Source organism: Orbicella franksi, chromosome 13 (genome assembly GCF_964199315.1).
Source record: "Orbicella franksi chromosome 13, jaOrbFran1.1, whole genome shotgun sequence".
In the NCBI taxonomy this organism is placed as follows: Eukaryota; Metazoa; Cnidaria; class Anthozoa; order Scleractinia; family Merulinidae; genus Orbicella; species Orbicella franksi.
This window is the reverse complement of record NC_138157.1, coordinates 12,986,465-13,006,020: the sequence shown is the minus strand read 5'-3', so window position 1 is coordinate 13,006,020 and position 19,556 is coordinate 12,986,465. Positions and strand designations below refer to the sequence as shown.

Genomic DNA, 19,556 nt, shown 5'->3' with positions numbered 1-19,556 from the left:
GCAGTGGAAGCTCGATGAATGCAAAACTCTTTGCAATATCGCTTAACCGTCGCACGTACAAGGGGGGCAAGGGTGAATGCCATCCCCCAATAAGGTTTTTTCAAAATTTTGAAAAGACGATTTACTCTAAGGAGCTGAAACTTTCAGTAGCTGTTTATTCATCCTTCACGAATATTTTGATACGTCAATTGTGTGTCCATCATTTTTGACGTTTCCATGGCAACTGCTAGTTTCATGTGGGTTTGACCAAAAATCTTTTTTGACATAATTCTGTATTTTTTCCAGTTTTCTTCATCAAATTCCAGAAATTCACCAATTTGTACATTTCATAAGTATTCTGGCTTGATTTTGTATTAATTTCCGTTCTTTTTTGACTTTTTAAGAAAAAAGTAAAATTCAAGCTGGCGGATCCAAGGTAGCGGGTCAAATGATGTCATTTGACATCATATGACGTCACAACCAATGATTATGGCATCATTTTGTAGACCAAGCGCAGGGCTATCTAATCGATGTAAATTTGTTTCGCTGTGCTTTAACAGAACGAAAACCCAAGGGGATTCCATTCACTTTCCCCTTGTACCACAGTGGGGTAAGAGTTAGCTTGTACGTCCGCGGGTTAAATAACAGTGCAAAACACCTAAATTCTATTCGTACAATCTAAATGTGGGAATGAACGGCCGTGATTTTTAAATTATAAAACATTGACTAGTTAGATGAGAGTTTTTCTCGGCGTATCTTGCTTTTTAGATTACTCTTGACACCCTGCTCAATCATTATAGGTCATTAATACTTGCTCTTGCAATTGATTATTGTCAACTCTTACTTTACATTCGGCATACAAACTCATCAATGCTGAGAAGTATTCTTTGCTGAAACTATTGTTTGCCCCCATTCCGAGCTCAAAAAACCCTTGAGATATTGATTTTGCTGCATCAGGCACGCAAGTAAATCTTGGTAAACACGTATATAATACTTGAACTATAAGATTGACCTTCAGCTAGCGTTTTTCTTCTGAAAGTTCCTATATTGAGTTAACCGCAGATAACTTTTATACCTCAAAGATGTTAGCACAAAATATGATAAATAATCGCATATCTGCGAGTAAGAAGATGTGTGAAAAAAACTGCAATTCTGAGAAAAAATTGAGCCTTGAGAAGATCTAGTAGCTGAAATTATCTGAAAAACCTAGGGTCCAAGCGAGCACACATAACAACATACATGGCACCAGTGCCTTAGGTTTAGCAAGGTTTGGCCCTGGTTGAACTTTTTGAATTTTTCTAGGCACTCATGAAGCTTGAGTGGCTCTTGGCTATCGTTTTCTTTTCTGCTCAGTAACCTCCTGTGTACATCTGTAGCTCCATAGCGCTGTGAAATAAGTAATTTTTTTTTTCTGGTCACAAGACTGTGTTGCATTTTCTGCATGGTGGATGGTAAAGTAGCTGGGAAGTAGTACTGTTTTCCTACTGCAAGCCTGGTCAAGATCTCCTCTGCTTAATCTTGAGAAGGACTCAGATCAGCCTGGTGCATGGTGAGTTGGCCACTTCTGTACATCACAGACAACCTGCAGAAGTACTGGGCTATTTGGTCTGTAGCAAGCTACTCTTCTCTGCTGGACATTTTCCTGCCACTGCCGTCTTGCAGAGTCTCATCTTACTGCACTCATCCACTACATTTTCGCCCTGTCTCCTCACATTCCAGGGATGTTCTTTTCACTATCTCAGAAAAGCGGGTTCCTCAGACCCATCCCTTTGAGATTTCTCATGTGGATCATGATCACTAAAGGATGTTTGGGATTTCAACCCATTTTATTTTGACGCTGTCTGTGCCGTTTCTTTCTCTAACCTCATTAGGTGTTTACCCGCTGATCCATGTGTTTCTGCAGACTGCAAAATACTGGTATGTTTTTGTGAATCCCTCCTCAGGGTAGGAGGAATACACTCACGTATCTTTGACAACTTGGGACTCTTCCTCAATAGATTGCGAGGTCCTAGACCATAGTTAATTGAGGGAAATGGTTATGAAGCCCGGCAAACATCAAAGGAGCAAACAAAGATGCCAAGATTTGTGTTGAAAGGTCCACACTGACGGCAATGTACAATCTTTTTTTGGTTCTTGTTCCCATGCTTTTGAAGTTATATCCACAATGTTCATTTTTATATCAATTAAGATTTACTTGCCGGCTGATGCAGAAGGTAAAAAAAAGTCAAAGATGTTTTTGAAATGGATATTCATTGGGTGAGCTCAAGAGTTAATAAATGTGGGCAAACAATAATTTCAGCGAATAATACTTGTCAGGATTGGTGAGTTTGTATGCTGACTGTAAAGTAATAGTTGACAATAATCAATTGCAACATCAAACATGTGACCCGTCCCGGCCAGATCAAGTATTAATGACCTGTAATGATCGAGCAGGATTTCAAGAGTAATCTAAAAAGTAAGATATTCCCAGAAAAATTCTCATCTAACCAGTCAATGTTTTAGAATTTTAATATCATGGCCATTCATTCCCATATTTAGATTTTACGAATAGAATTAAGGTGTTTTGTACTGTTATTTTAACCCGCAGACGTAGAAGATAAAGCGTAATCCCGCCGTGGTACAAGGGGGAAGTGGATGGAACCCCTTTGGGCTTTCTCTCTGTTTAGGGCTAGCGAAATAAATTTACATTTATTAGATAGCCCTGAGCTTGGTCTACAAAATGATACCATATATACTGGTTGCCAAATGACGTCATTTGACCACCATCTTGGATCTGCCATCTTGGATCTGCCACCTTGGATTTTACTTTTTTCTTAAAAAGTAAACAAATGACGGAAATTGATACAAAATCAAACCAGAATGCTTATTACATGTAAAAATTGGTGAATTTCTGGAATTTGATGGAGAAAACTGGAAAAAAACTACAGAATTATGTCAAAAAAAGTTGATTTTTGGCCAAACCCACATGAAACTAGCAGTTGCCATGAAAACGTCAAAAATGATGGACACACAATTGACATAACAAAATATTCGTGAAGGATGAATGAACAGCTACTGAAAATTTCAGCCCCTTAGAGTAAATCATCTTTTCAAAATTTTGAAAAAACCTTATTGGGGGATGGCATTCATCCCCCCTCCCCCCTACCTTGTACGTGCGACGGTTAAGCGATATTGCAAAGAGTTTTGCATTCCTTGAGCTTCCACTGCCCTAAATAATATTCAAAGACTTTGTTTATGACGTTAACACAGAAATAACTTTGACAAACTGATTCTATAATGTCTAATACTTTTAGATTTCGCCATTGTCTCTTTGTTAAAACTAGCCTCTTGTCACATTGTTTAAACAGCTTTTGTTACCAAAAAATAACAGATGCTAAAAATTTTATTCTTGATTTCATTAGGCCAAGGGTGACTCTGAACTGTGATGAAATTAGTTTTGATTTAGAAAGTTGGATTTAAGCAATATTTGAGTCAGAATTTGAGCTAATTTGCCTTATAGCTAAATGTTGCGTGACATGGGCAGGAAATGACAATCCTTGATTGGCACCTGTAACTTCAAATGACTTGAAACTCCTGGTGTGAACTAAGATAGGTCCAATCTATATTTGTGAAAAATATCAATGAAATCAAATGCATTCTGTAAGCAGGAGCGGTGTCTAAACTTGATGCTTATTTTAGTGACATTTTTGGGATTTTGGGCAAAAAACCAGGGGGGGGGGTGGTCTAACTCCTAAGGGAAAAATTCCAAAGCCGGCCCACTTTTTCTTTTAGAGTTGTTGGGAAGTACCTTCAATCTGGCAAAGTTTCATCCAAAAAGGAGAGATGGCATGTATCACCCCTGCCTGGTCCTCTGGTAAACTCGGTCTTAAATAAGAGACGGATGTTCTCTGCACAAACAGTAACGACTAAATGAACGGCAGAGAAATGTCTAGACAAACGAGTGCAAAGCAAACAAACGCCCAAACACAAGCTAGGCAACCGAACAAACAGATGGTCGAAAGTGCAGGCAGACGCTCGCTGCCCAAGTAGCAAAAAGCAGTTTAAGCAGCAATGGCAACAACGCCAAAGGCAACGTCGATTAAGAAACGAATCTACGAATCTCGCGAGAATTTAGGTTCATTCAGTTTGTCTATACTGTCAGGAATATTCTAACCAGGATATGTAAGACAGCGTCAAAATTCGAAAAAGAAAATTTTAAAAATTGGCCGTTGTATAGATTACGTTCTCTCGAACATGCAGAATGTGGCTATTTGACCTTGTTGTTTTGTCACCTTTTGTAAACAACAGCAAAGAAATAAACAAATAATTATAACGTACGCTTACACAGCCATTGTACTCGTTTCTGTTGCCCTTAAAGTTTGCTTAATTAAACTCCCTAAAACCGAATAAACGGCCAAATAATGAGCAGCCAAACGAGCACAAAACAAACGAAAGCCCGGCCGAACAAAAAGACGACCTAGAGCGCAGAGAACATCTGTGCTATGAAACGAAATCAAAACATGACAATTACATTTCCGCCATTTCGTCTCATGCAGGTAGTTTCGAGAACATCGCTTCGGCTGTCCACGCATCACGTGAGTAACATCCTCGGAAGAACTGGGTACCATGTCTAAAAATAACTTAAGAGGGATTACCTTTGGTATAAGGGGGATTCACTCTCTTACATTGATAATCTATTGATATTGCACAAAGTAACTCCAAAAATTGATGGCACCACTTATCTGCCTTGGCAGGCCAAAGATATGTATTTATTGACTATTGGTACTTATTTGTTATCGTCTGCAAAACACTTCTCACTCGAATCGACTCGGTAGCGAAAACAAGTATCTCAATATGGCAACCTGGTTGATATTAATTCAGTCCCTGATAATTGACAATGTAATAAAGAGAAACGTCAATCGTGGCCAGTAATGGAGGAGACAGTTTCATTATCGAATGCCAGCGAGAAAAAAAACTATATGACTTTGTTGAATTGATAACAAGAGTTCATATGATAAGTTAATGAAGATGGTGAATTTTAAGCTCGGTAATGAAATGTGAAGGTGAAATAATCAACATGACACGAGCGTGGGACAAAGAAAAATTCTGAGTCCCTGACAGGAATCGAACCCGTGACCTCCCGAACACCGGGCGGGCGCTCTATCCACTGAGGACACCTATCATATATGAACTCAGTTAAATGACCTTGCTCTCCATGAGTTCTCGTAGCTCAGTGGATAGAGCGCCCGCCCGGTGTTCGGGAGGTCACGGGTTCGATTCCTGTCAGGGACTCAGAATTTTTCTTTGTCCCACGCTCGTGTCATGTTGATTAATTCACCTTCACAAGAGTTCATGTGTAAAAAAAAGCGTGGTAATATAAACTAGCAGGAGCCATAATCGGGGACGGAGACCGTAAGCGCGCGCCATTTCTAGTGTTGGGGTTGTCCCCATGATATGGGACAATAATTCTATTTTTAGAACAAATTGCGCCATCGCCTGCGGCACACGCGCGTACATGCTGCGAGAATTTTTGCGGATGTCGCGCGGGGGAAATGGCGTCCGAAATTCCCGAAATTTTTTATGTTTTTGGCCCACAACTCAACGCGTTTACGTCTGTTGGAATTTTGCTTAAGTATTTTCGTCGTAAGCTGCTCCAGTTTGAGTGAAGTAAGACAGTGTCGAATTTAGGTATGTTCCGCTGTAAGCTTATATATATCGCTGACCAAGTTGTGTTCCGACGGATGCTTCTTTTACATGAGCTGTACATTACTCCACTTTAAATTTCACATATGTTGAAGGTTAACCGCTTTTCCATTACACAGCAAAAAACTAGCTGGATATATTTAGATATAGCAGAGCTTCAGGATTTCATAGTTTCCTAGTTTCTCTTGCCACATGCTTGCGAGGAATTTGTCAGTCTATCGCGACCGAAAAGTAAAACAAAATAATTGCTAGTTTGAGTTTCGCTTGAATTGTAAGCAACGCTTGATGTTTCATCAAGGCCCAATAACTTTACGTCCGTAGATACTGCTCAGTTTTATTCGTGTAAAAATCCAGTAAATTCTCTGTTGTCGATGAATGAGAGCGCCCGCCGATGCGTGTTTTGTACAGTCAGTAAACATGACAAATTGTACTTCCGCTGCACTTTCGTGTGAAAGCGTACATCGAACTCAAACAATAACTCTACAGTTTTTAAATATGTTTAAGATTGATAAATGTTTGAGAACATATTAAAAGCTAAGCTGAAAATATGTGAATAAAGTAGAAATAGTCAGCAAAGTTACGATGACGCTTTCTTTAATCAACTTGGAATAACGATTTCGATTTGGCTGATCGAGTTATCAAAACTCCTTGTCTATTTTCATTTTCGCAGTGTAAAACTTCACTATGCTTATGTTGAAGAAACACACATGATGTTAGTAGCCTTTTTTGCGTTCGTGAAATTTGTTACAGCATCTCAGCACAAAAGATAACGAAAGAAATCTTGGTCAAGATTTGTTGACAATTGAAAACACCGACTCGGACTTGAAAGTGCACGAGCTGCACTATGCAAATGAGCTAATTGTACGCGTCAGACTTTCCTTTCAAAAACTTTTGCAAACTCACCAAACAAGCAGAAACAATAAGAAACCATCAAAACAGGTTTTTGTTACGACGAACCATTGTCTGAGAAACTCACAAATTAACTCGATACCAGAGTAGAGAGTTTTCTCGCTATATTCTTAAGACAGAACAAACGCAAAAACATACGCGTAAGCTCACAACTAGCGTGAGCAGATCTTATTATTCATTCCCAGCGCGAGATTGAAGTCTTGTTTTCGACCCTGAGAAACCCACCTTTTCCGTTAGCTCAGAGCATAAAACTACATATAAGCACCCTGGTTCGTATTCCCTGCCTTATTCCCTGCCATCGCTGTGAAAAATACGCAAGAGAATCTCTCAACTCTCACCATTTGATCACGCAACGTGACAACATCCACGCGAGAGCCCCCGACATGTGCGTGAATCCGCGCGGATATATGACGTCAGGATGGCGCAATTTGTTCTAAAAATAGAAAAATTGTCCCACATCATGGGTGCGCGCGAATCCCGAGACTTACGGTCTCCGTCCCCGATTATGGCTCCTGAAACTAGTTAAAGTATCTGTCTTTGCAAGTCAAATACGTGACAATTTGCTCAAGACTGATATTTACCTTTCGGTTTTTCCAATTTTGTGATTTGTTTTAACCTTCGAAAATACCTCTTAGAACCCTAAGATTTTATTCAATAAGTCTGTGGTAAGTATTCCTAAACTGGGTTTCTCGCTTTCACGATGCGGTATTCAAAAATTGTGGCATTCAACCTTTTGCAGAATCCCCTCACGATTAGACCTGCACCAAGACTTGACACGCATTTCCTCATAAACATGCAAAGATCAGCTGCAAACAGCTTTAATTAAGTTTCACCCGGGTGAAATGTTTTCTATTTTATTTTTAAGGGAAGTAATATTGGCTCTCTCCTCCTTTGTGGTCTTTTTTTCCCACCCAACAGGATTAATTGCTAAAACATGCTTTTCTTTTGCAGTCCACTCTTTAAAATGCTCCCTTGTCTTTTATTGCTACTGATGTTACAGTAACAATAAAAGATTCTACCATGACAATTTTAACTTTGAAGAGGCTACAGTACGCAGAAAGCTAAAAATTTTCATAAATTACCATGTAAATAGTAATAAAAATAAACCATTACAAGAGAGGACACAAAAGTGAACAGCTGAAAAGAGAACACATGCAAAAACGTAACGTGATAAGTTCTTTCAAGAGACTTGCAAAAGGGAAACAGTAAAATGGCTCACGTCGTTTCAATTGAAATAGCCACTTATACTTTAAATCAAGGATATCACTGGGTTTTTTGCGTTAGTTTAAGTGAACGATGAAAAAAAGGCTGTTAAAGAGACTCAGACTCGCAGTCACTCACAGCATTATCAACAACCGAAAGCTAGGAGTCCATCGCACCAAAATTACAGTTTTGAACTGAAACACCTAATATTTGGCAAAAAAAATAGCAATCGAAATTACCGCTCAAGCGTGCTATAAACAGCAGTTGATTTCTATACACATCTGACACACATTAAAGGATAAGTGCATAGTAGTGTAAGTACTCACAGAAAGTCATCCGTTTCATTGTAAAATGGAGCAAGATAGGTCACCATCCAAACTTTGCCACCAAAACAGTCAAAGTAGGGACGCGTCCAGGCCCCGTCCTCAAACGTCACGTGCGGGAAAGTGCGTTTTTGAAGTACATCTTTGGTGGTTGTGTTGAAACGTTCTTCGTAATAACTACTAATTCTCGCGGGTTTAAAGCTGAGCGCCTTGCGCTTCGGTTTGTGCCACCAAATGGCGTTTTGATCTGTGGTGTAGTCATACCCTTCACTTGCGCTGACTATATCAATCACATGAACGCTTCCGTTCAGTTCGGGATCTCTGAAAGCGTACGGGCAAAACCTTGTGTAATTTTTATACAAGTAGTTATCAAAGCAAATTACCGATCCGAAAACGGGTGGCGAAAACAAAACGATGGAACGTACAAAGTCGTACAACAGTGCGTCGTTCGCTGCAACGGAATAACCGTTTTCACCAGGAGAACGCCACAACGACGTCATCAGATTAGCTACTTGGACGGTCAAGAGCGCTTCCTTTTTCCACCGCCGTTCGTCGAATGTTATGTTCAACAGATCAACCTTGTCACAACCTTTGTTTTCGCGAAGCTGCTGCTCGACATCCGCAACTCGGCGAAGAGCCTCGATTACAGACTCGATTCTGCGCTTAGTATGCTCGTCTTGTGTAGTTGTGGACGCGTCTCCCGCAGCGCTAGCACCACAGAAACGTTGTAGCCAAACATCGCGAGTGGAAATGTGATGAACCATCATTATCACAAACACAACGAAACGTGGAGACATCATCGCAAAACTGAGAGCAGGTTGCCTCCTGATCTAAAAGAGGCGAGCAGAAAGGAGAAATTAATCCATTAATACATCGTGTGAACAGCACATGGTTCCAAAAGTAGTTTTACAACTTTGCTTGCGCCAGAAGAATATTGCCACTGGATTGGTTAAGGGAATAAATTCTGAGGACCTGATGTGATTAACCTGAATTATTCAAAATCCATACAGTGAAAGGCTGTCATCATTTATGTTATTTCTCTGTGATGCAGTTTTAAGTATGGTGTCTTAGTTCAAAGAGTGTTTTAATTAAAAAAGGTCGCATTTAATTTATGGTGGTATATTTATATTCTACAATATCTACAGCGTAAAATATACCATTTGCCAAGCTTTTTTTCCTTTACTTTTAATACATCCGGAACGGGGTTCTCGTAGGCGGACTGAATTAGTCATTGACAGTTTTCCTCATTTTATGCATGAAAACAAGTTGTTCACAATTTTGTCTCTTCACTCTATGTGGTTAAATTAATCTACTCAAACTTAATTGTAAGTCTTTCCGCAACTTAAAAAAATGGCAGCGCAGTGATCAATACATTAAAACAATTTAAAAATTGCGAAGCTAGCTTCGATGTACTTGTTTTTCTTGTATTTTATTCAGCTTTATTCGTACACGTATTTTTTTTTTAATTCATGCAGAAGAGTAAAATAAGAATTCTTTGAATTTTGATAATAATACCGCTTCATTTAAATTAAAAACTGTTTTGACAATTGCATCTCTTTACCTGCACACTTTTCCCATTTGTTGCACGGACGAGCCTCTTTAGCACTTAAATTAAATAAATTTTGTAATTCTCAGTGTAGCAAACGGATTATAGCCTGTTGAAAAGGCATATTATGGTTTTCGATTAAACGTTTTAAGTTAAGACTTTCAAACTGTCACTTTCGTAAGTCCGTTACGTTTTATTGGTGCTTTCAGGCCATGTAGGGTTCAATTTGAACGGCAATAAACAGCATGAATTCACCTGCTAAGAATTGACAATTAAAAAAGATCAAGCTTTGCCGCTGAATAGAAATGCTTTTAATAACTTTAATCACACGAAACTTCCTTCGAATTCGGTCACGCAGATACGATTTTTCCCTTTGCATTGACCCGCCGTCTCCCATTTTTCTGTTGAACAGTTCGCCATTCACGTTGAATTGGGGCCGGAGTGCAGGTGTTACTGCTCTTAGCAAGTTTTCTCGTGTTCAAACAAATTATTGATGACTTAATTAGAAAATGTTGGCTCTGGTTCAACGACCGCCGAGAAATGGTAACATTTGACTGTATATATTTGACGATCGCGAGGTTACGCCTCTCCTCATCAAAATCATTCCGACCCCTGAAGTAAATTGCGCAACAAACGAAAGTAAAAGTTTCACTTTTTCACTTCGAACGGCTTTTGTTTAGTATCAAGTCCGTCCAGTTCAAAATCAACACTTCTTTGAGTCAAGATAATAGTAAGTTTTCCGACATTTTCATTTTATGGCTCGGAGCATCGTCCGACAACATGAAGGCTAGCCATTTCCAGGCTTTCAGTTAGTTGAGGTGCAGCGCTAAAGCGGTGGCGAGAGCGAAAGAAAGGAGAGACTTTCTTGCGCCATTTTCGCGCTGTGTCACAACTGAACTGAACACTTGACTGAGGCTACTTGAAGGCTGAAAGGAAATCGAAATCACGTCCAGTTTTCTGTCTTATTTTAGAATAAATCTACTAACGTCCTATCACGAATACCGTTTCTTTATTGCTACGCCACTCACTATCTATTCTGTTGTACATAGTGAGTAACCTAGCAGCATGTGGTTGTTAATAAAATAGCGGCCACTTCGATTCTTTGCGTTTCCGAAGTGTCGACCTGTCTTGTTGTTTAAATTTGAACAACTGGTAAATTTATACCAAAGCAATTCTATTTTTTGCTCACGATTTCTATGCGTGATAGAAATCTCGAGCTCATAATCTAATTGTTAAATAGGTAAAACAATGACAAACTTAAGATTTTTTAGGTATGTTTGGTAAACTGTCTTTCGGATTTAATTAAATAAATTTTGAAAAGAACGTAGGTGTTTTCAAATTCTGACAATTATTTTTACGTCACTTACTATAATTATCACTTCACTATGGCAATTGATTATGAAACTCCCATAGTCAAATGATAATTAAACGAGCTTATTCCGTCTTAATGAACTAAGATGAACGATAATAATTCGAACAGAAAAAGTCACTTTTAACTTTTGCTGCAGTTTCAGAGCCAAAAAATGCCAACTTTCTGGAATATAGAAATTTGTTGCTCTTTTTACAGCACGTAAGTGAATGGAATTTTCGTTTGAAAACTCTGTTTAGTAAAATCAAATATTTCAATCGCGGGATAAAACTAGCTATATTTTTTTAAAATACTTTCTCTCTAAATATACTTTATTTTTTACATTAGAGTTAAGAATCCGCTTTAAAAAGAAAACCAATACTTACTAAGATCACCCCACGAGCAGCTCTATTTTCAGTTTTCAATCCATGAATTTATACTTTTAGTCTCTTTTTTCAAGTATATCTACGTAAACTAGTTTTTAACCAAACCAAGTAAGACTTACCGGTCTTATCGTTACACAGAGAAACAAGGTTTGTTTACTTACTTCACGTTAACGTGTTGCAAACCATTTTAAAATCCATGAAACCTCTGTTAGTACATACCACACAAATGCATGAATAGTGCTTTACACACGTTTTGATTAACTCGGATGTAATTAACACAGTATTGTTCACCTCCACTGAGGTAAATAATTCAGTGTTAACTCTTTATGTTTTGTCATCACATACAAAGTTTCCACCTTAACCAGGTGCTTCATCTTGCTTGCTTACTTGATTCATGTCCACCAAAACTTTTATTTCAACGGTTTTGTTTTTGAACTTCAAAAAAATTGAAAAAGAAAGTCATATGTCACAGCTGAATGTCTCGTTCCGGCTAAAAAATCAATTTCATAGCTTAAAGTTAAATAATCTTACCGAAAACAACGCTCGGGAGTGAATTAGCTTGCGCAATCAAGTGGTGACAAGTGGAATTAAGAGATAATTTCAGGAGAATACCATTGGAATATCGACACATTTCGATAACAATTGTGGGTTTTTTGACTTGTTTATTGTATGGAGACATTTCGCGCCAAACGTTGCCAGCTGCAAATTAATTTTGTAATTTGTGAAATTATAAATAAGCGCTAAAATTTGACGCCCCAAAATCAAGGGGTAATTTGTCACCCATGATGTTACAAATTTAAGTCAGCTAATGAACTGACAGTTCTAGAGGCTTAGCACATGAAGGCAAAGAGAGATAGTCCTTGTTTGTGAAAAAAAAACACTCTCTCATGTTGTTTGGTAGATCACTTCCAGTTTCGAAAAATCCGAGACGAGTCTGAAAATAACCAATCCCGTGACGTGAACAGCCTATATACAAGCATTTTCATCCTCGAAGAAGACATCCACGCAATGCGCGTGCAACGCGCGTGGTAACATTAGCCGCAGGAGAACTGGATGCCACATCTAAAAATAACTTGAAGGTTCAGTCGGATTGCCTTGAGAATAAGGCCTATGTAGAGCCGGGGATTAATTCTCTTGTTCAGAGCGAAAAAACGTACTGCGCAGCTTTCTGCGCATCCCTAGCCCTACTTGCGGGCTCAGGTAATAATGAAGCCCGCGATGGTGGAAAGAAAGGTGGACTGCTAATAAGGAGCGCGAGGATGTCGTTCGGTTGATTTATTTATACTTGGGCAAGCATGATTTTTTTCCCCCACTGCATGCTGAGAGGCTCTCTTGCATATATGGACGTAATATGGACGTAATATGTAAAGAGTGTTTGTGGAAGAAATGAGTGTTTGCACCGAAATTCTTTGTACACTGTGGGGAAATAAAGGGTTGGAAACCTTCTTTAGGTTAATTTTGTCCGCAAAAGTTAGTAAGTAAGTAAAAGCTTTATTAATGTGCCAATGTATTTAGTTTTCACAACTAATTGGGGACACAACAAAAAAAATTTAAATTATTTACAAATAAGGAATAAAACATTTATTCTCCAGGAAAACAATACACCAGCTTTCCATTAATGGCGTTAAAATGTTGCTGCTTACTGGGGAAATTGGGGAAACATATAAAGTTCGTAACTTCGACCATTTTTCAAACCAAAGCAAAGCAAAGCGGGTGAGAAAATGCCGCGAATAAACGAATTTTCACGCCTCCGGGATTCATCCTCATCATAGTTCCTAGCTCTCCTCTGGGAGAATATGGCCATAACTTTCGGATTATGCTGAGGACTATAACACATTTTCAGGATGAAACGGGCGAGGTGTGTTTTGCCTAAACGGTAATCTCTTTTTATTTTATAATTTTTCCCGATCTTTTCCCCATAGGAGGTCTAAAAGGAACTGATGACTAGCTAATTTTATTTAGACCCTATAAAGGGCTCTACCGTCAATTATTGTATTGTATAGTGGTCGTCAATTATTGTAATCTGGGTGTTATACACCACACATCTGTCTCACTGTGTCCTTCACTGCTCTATTCACTTCTCTGATCTTCCAACAATAAAGAACCGGGTTCATCGAGGAGTTTAGGTAAACCAGAGTTGTTGTAACTAGCCAAGCCATGTAATAACCTTTTTCTTTTACGTGCATTGCAGACACGATACAAAACGGAGCATAGCAAACAATTAATGCCAGCTGCACCCAGAATGTGCTAGAAACTGTCTTTTTGTATCGTGCAATATCCAGTGGAACTCCTCTATTTTGTTGACCAAGGTGAGCCTGTACTTGGAATCGATGTTGTCGCAATTTGAAGTGAATCTTGGTGTAAGAGAAGATTGAAGTTACCAGACAAAGCAGTATTATGAAGAAAGCTATATCCCAGACAACACCAGGATTGACCCAGAGATGCATCGATCCTAACAAAGCACCACCAATCCAAGAACACATTGTAAAAACGCGAATTCGCGTTAATGTTACAACTTGTCTGTATCTCAGTCCCAAAGAAAGGGCAATAAGTCTATCCACACTGACCGCGGTCGACGTGAGAACTGACACTCCACACAACAAAACGCTTAAAGCTGAATTTACACCTCCAATGAAATAACCAACGTTCAATTTCATCTTAAGAATAATGAAGGTAGCATGAAGTGGATGAGAAACAAGACCAACACAGAGGTCAGTTACTGCCAAGCATCTAAATAATAGTTTTGTTGGTGGATGAAGAGAAGTCACTTTAGGCAGAGCAGTGAGGATCAAAATATTACCCAAAGATGCGGTAATGAACAGAAAAATGTTTAAGATTGAAAGGAAAACAACTATGCCAAGGCCAGTTGGCCATGTTGTTGCGTTTGTGTGATCTGGCTTACTTGTGAAGTTGTGTAGCTGCTGTGCCATCGGTTACGGAAAGAAGTTTTAGTTGAGAAAAGATGTTCTTCAGCTCGCTATTTCTGGATATTAACTTTGTCAAAGTCAAGATGTATTTCGTACTGCACTATTTAGCTGAATAACAATGTCAGGATGTAGAGGTTTTAGAATTTTAAATGTCGTCATTAGATTTTTGTTTCCTTTTTGAGGATCTAAGAAGTCGGATTTCTTTTGTATCTTATCGGTAGGGATGCATGATCTAACCAATTGTGACAAATATTGAACATGCTAATGTAATTGCTCGCACAGCAAGATCAACAGTAAACAAAATTAAAAAAAGAAGTAATATATACATACCACCTTGACAAGTCTTTTTAACGTAAAGGCGTATCTCCGAGAAGGAGATCTAGTCCAACCTTCTCTGATTTTTCTACAACTTTGTAATCACTACCTTTTGATTTGGAGGTAACAGATTAAGGAAAGAAGCTTTTTAGGGGCCACTATGGTGTTTGCTGTCTTTAAAATCAATATACAGTGGAAAGGTATTCGCCCATTGGCCATGTTGAAGCAGTTGTTTGTTCCAGCTTGCTGTGTAGTTCTCTTCCATTGTGAAGTTTGCCATCAGTATAGTATGCATTATTTTAGTAGTGATTCTTCCATTCTTTCGAGGACTGATAAATGTCAGGTGCGAAAAACTCAAACTGTGATTCTTTGTTCTCGATGTTTCAACCGAAACATGTTAGGTGTAGTAAGTAACTATTTTTAACTACTAAGAGTATGTAGCTAGATTACAAGTAAGCCGTTTGTGAGAGGCTTGATATCACCATTTGGACTATTTCCTAGGGCGTTTTTGTCGAGTCTTTTTAAGCTGTACGTATCAACCTACCAATTAAGCCATAGATATGAAACATGCTAATTTGATTTCTCTCAATAGCTTTACATGCAAAGCAAAATAAAAACAGTACAAGTAATTTGAGTAACTCGAAGAGTTGAGAGGTTTAATTGTAACACAGTAGAAAATTGTCAGTGATGAGAAATGGAAAAAAACTGCTTTGAGCTTATCTGCGATTATTTAATCCTTAGCATTTGAGTTATAGAGACGTCAGATCAAGACAATATGTTTTTTTGTTTTGTTTTTAATTTGAAACGCCAAGAAACTATGATTAGCATGCATATGAATTTAAAGGTATGCAGATCAAGGAAAGAAGGTTGTTTTGTGTTTTGCTCTCAGAATCTAATCTCTTTCTTAGCACTATCGATTTGTTAAATTTATTTTGCCAAAACACGTGAATTTACATAAATTTACTTGACATGTAGGAGGCAGCGTGGCCGAGTGGTTAGGGCGCCTGACTTGAAATCCAGAGGTCGCGGGTTCAAGTCCCGCTCTGACCACTAAGCTGGAGTTGTTTCTAGGTAGACCCTAGTTCAACTTCTCGGTCATGTTTGTAAATAGCCAATTGTTCTGCCTCCAGTCGGTTAGAATTTTTAACCACGTTATGTTCATTTGCATTTTTATATTTGTTTCATCACTTTTTTTTATTTTACTTATGTAGAACCCATCTGTTTGATGGTGTCTTTCACTGCTTGTCTCGCTTCTCTTCTCTGATCTTCTCATGAATCGAGTTCAAAATGACCGAGTGCAACATGACTAAAAATGCCATTTGTAGTTCTAACACATAGTTAAGAGAAGATGGTGGGGAAGAGAGTGAGTCCCCCACATAGGCCTTACTCTCAAGGTAATCCCTCTAAAGTTATTTTTAGAGATGGTAACCAGTCCTCTCCTGGATGAATTTGCCATGCGTGTTGCAAAGAAATTTTTGCGGAGGGTAAAAATGAATACAATGCAAAGCAAACTTTGGATGTCCACATGAGTAAAACTCGCGTCACAGGATTGGCTATTTTTGTACCTCACTGGGATTCCTGAAGCAGGAGGTGATCTAAAAATAACTTAAGAGGGATTAGTATAGGTAACAGCATGACTTGTTATGTAGAGGTATTTGGCAATAATACCGCGAGTGATATTTCAAAATTGTCCAAAATACCACGAGCCGCGAAGCGGTGAATGGTATTTGGAAAATTTTGAAATATTACAAGCCGGTATTATTGCCAAATGTCACGAACAGGTCCTGCTATTATTTGTTTATAATAGAAGCCGAGAAATTTTCGGGAACGCACAAGAGACCTTTATTTCGTTGCGGTTGAAAAAACAAACACAGGCTTCTGCATTCGTAACAATCTTTTTACGTCAATGAAAAAAATAATTGACAGTATTTTGTGGAACAAGTTCAAACCACTGAAGGCAAACAACATGAAATAGTTCAATGAAAGTTATTTTCAAATCACTGTTTCTGCCGTCACTGCAGCGGTGAAGCGAAACCACAAGTTAAGAAAAGGTACGGGCATGCTTCTCCCAGCGCTGCTTCGTTGAAAAACACCAACGCCAGCTCCGTAATTTATCGTGACCTGACAGCCATGAAAGTGGTGGACTACTGTTTGGCTGGCGTCGCTGTACGGTTGTGCTGAATGGGCAAACTGGAAAGAACTGGACGGGAATTCTGAACCTGCTGGCCGACAGGAGAGCTGATGACGGATGAGATCTGTCGCCGTTTTGCTTCGTCGCCTTCCTCGTAGTCTGCCAGTGAACGCTCACTTGTGTGGCCTGTTACACCGATGATAGTACTTCTTGGCTGATTGGAGGCCTTCAGCTTCTTCACAAGAGTTTTTCTTACCGAATGGTTGGTTAACTCTCTTCCCTCTACATCCAATTCCGCTTCCAAGGCCATATTCTTCATGAAGGAGTCGATCTTATTGACACCCACCCTCTGTTTCTTGTACCACACTTCGGATTTCGGTTTTTCAATAATGGCGAGGTAAAACGGGCCACTGTTTCGCATTTCTTCAGGTCTGTGGGCAAGATATGCTTTGAAGAACTGGACTGGACAACAGGGACCACCAGTGGTAAACATCTTTGACTGGATGGCTCTTCGTTTCTTTCTTAGACGGCCTTGCCGGGTCTTTGTTGGGTTTTCTTCGAATGTTACGTACTCTGTGCCTTGGTTGTCCTTGCCCAAGCTGAAATCTTCGACAAACATTTCATGGTGCTCTTGGCAACCTCGAAGACCAAAATGAAGGGTGAGCAGATACCACAGAGTATAAAGGAGTGACTTTGGATTTTGTTCGCCAAGTACACGATTTTCCACAGCTGCTCTTCATCTTGGACGGTAAGTCCTTTAGTTGCATTAGGTCGTTTTCCGTGACCTTTTTCGCGAAGAGCTCTTGCTTTTCCCTCCAGGACTTGCCTGCACTTGACGAATTCTCGGTCCTTTGCTATGGATATTTTGCTGTCATTTTGTTTGTGGTGTCTGCCGAGGGCAGCTAACATAATCCTTAGGCTGTCCGGCTCATAGCCGGAGCCATCGCTTTTGCGAATTTCGGCAAATAATCGCGACAGACATTCATCCAGTTCTTTAGCTTCGTATTTGACAATGTCATCGTTAAGACCCTTGCTTTCTGCCCACGACGTCCAAACATTCATCCACGTCTTAGCAGTTTTGACTGTATTTTTGTTTACTGCTTTTTCGGCGAGCTTTTCCGGGTACCTTGCCGCCATTTTTTGAAAACAAAAGTAGAAAGTAATTGTGTTCAGTGTTGTCATGGTAACCTTGTTATCCATTTTTGCAGTTATACCAGTATTACGCGGAAATAGTGATACTATCAACCAATCAAAACTCCAAAATTTCTCGGCTTGTATTATAACTTTAGTAAAAGGCCTATATAGCAGATGAACACTCTTATCCTTCATCCTCTCTTGACACATTAGAAAAAGGAACATTTCTCAAATGCTAGAAACCGTCTTCTTCAATAGTTCTACATTCAGTGGAATTTCCTTTTCCGTTTGTTGTTTTGCGGAAATACTAATGTCTTACATAGTTCTTATTCCTGGCGTGAAAAAAGGTAAATCACCGTGTACGAGAAAAGTAAGGGTGCCACTAAGCCTAGTGCCGCGATGAAATAGAATACAGGTCTATTGATCCACGTGAGCCAAGGACATAATAATTATAAAGAGCATTAATTTTGCTTCGCAATTTCCTGATGCTTACTTCTCAAACAACAAATCTTTTGTACACAATGTACAATATTTAGTTCTAGCGGGCATTCTTAAGTCCCACCTGAAATAAAATATAATTGTATCCTGACAATTTATTTGATCTTCTTCGTCAGCTTTTTAAGGCTGACGCTGCTACAAAGCTGGTTAAAAGCATAAAAAGTAATTTAACTCTACAAATAGAATAGATCCTACAAAGTGATAACAACGTGACAGGATAGTTTCAAAATGTGATTTTAGAAACACTTCTCTCAATTCACCTCCAATAGTCGTGACTGTGTGGGCTCGGGACTTTCGAAGATCGTTAATGTTCCGAACTTTCAATTTCCGGTATCGCACCCGAAAAAAAAAACACAACACAGTTTCATTCCTCGTTAAAGGGTTAAAATCCAACAAGTTTTATTCTTGTACCCAGAGAAAAGTTCAGCGATTTCCTATCGCAGCAGTTGACTTTTGAGGAGGAGGGGGGGTGGGGGGTGGGGTTGAGATATCCTGCAAGCATAGTTTCTCAAAAAAAGTTCATGGAAGCAACATGTAGAGAAAAAAATTTCACGCACGTTCAGTGAGCCGAAAAAAGGCGTGCATACACAGGTCCCGAGAAAAACATTTCCCAATCAACCCATTCCCTCAAAAGTCAAATATTCCCCGTACCTTGTATCAGTTGTTAATTCTTATACATCGCGAGTTATTTGCCAAATTTTGCCAATTTTTGAATCTATATGTAGCAAAAGTAAATTATCTTGATGCGCAACAGTGTCTGATTGCGTTGTTTACTCCTTGCCTCACTTCGATGATCTTCCAACAGTAGAGAATCGGGTTTAAAGATGAGTTCATGTAGATTAGGGTTACCGCACCTAACCAAGTCATGTGACTGAAATACTCTTTCCCATTAATCCTTAATAAAGCCACGATACAAGAAGGAACATAGCAAACAAGCAATGCCAACTGCACCCATAATATGCTAGATACGGTCTTCTTGTATCGGGTAATATTCAGTGGAGTCCCTCCTCCATTCGGCTGCCCTTGGTGAACTTGTACTTGGGCTTGGTGATGTCGCAATTTGAGGTTAATCTTCGTGTAAGAGCAAATAGAGGTTACCAGACAAAGTATTACAAGGATAAAGGCCGCAATCCAGAGAACGCGATTGTTCCAGAAATATACTAATCCCAATAAAA

At 39.1% G+C, this 19,556-nt stretch overlaps 2 protein-coding genes across 2 annotated transcripts in view; both read right to left on the bottom strand.

Moving 5' to 3' along the window:
* The window catches only part of LOC145465494 (putative G-protein coupled receptor CG31760), a 17,255-nt gene extending 8,359 nt beyond the window's left edge, over positions 1–8,896 (bottom strand). Inside the window, exon 1 of the mRNA XM_081449275.1 lies at positions 8,100–8,896. Within this exon, the coding sequence (XP_081305401.1) occupies positions 8,100–8,896 (797 nt within the window). The remainder of the gene's footprint in view (positions 1–8,099) is intronic.
* Positions 8,897–16,699: 7,803 nt separating this feature from the next.
* LOC145466046 (uncharacterized) lies at positions 16,700–18,467 on the bottom strand. The gene has a single exon (XM_081449825.1). It carries the CDS (start codon positions 17,366–17,368, stop codon positions 16,763–16,765), a length of 606 nt encoding a protein of 201 aa, XP_081305951.1. The 5' UTR covers positions 17,369–18,467; the 3' UTR covers positions 16,700–16,762.
* Between the last annotated feature and the right edge of the window lie 1,089 nt (positions 18,468–19,556).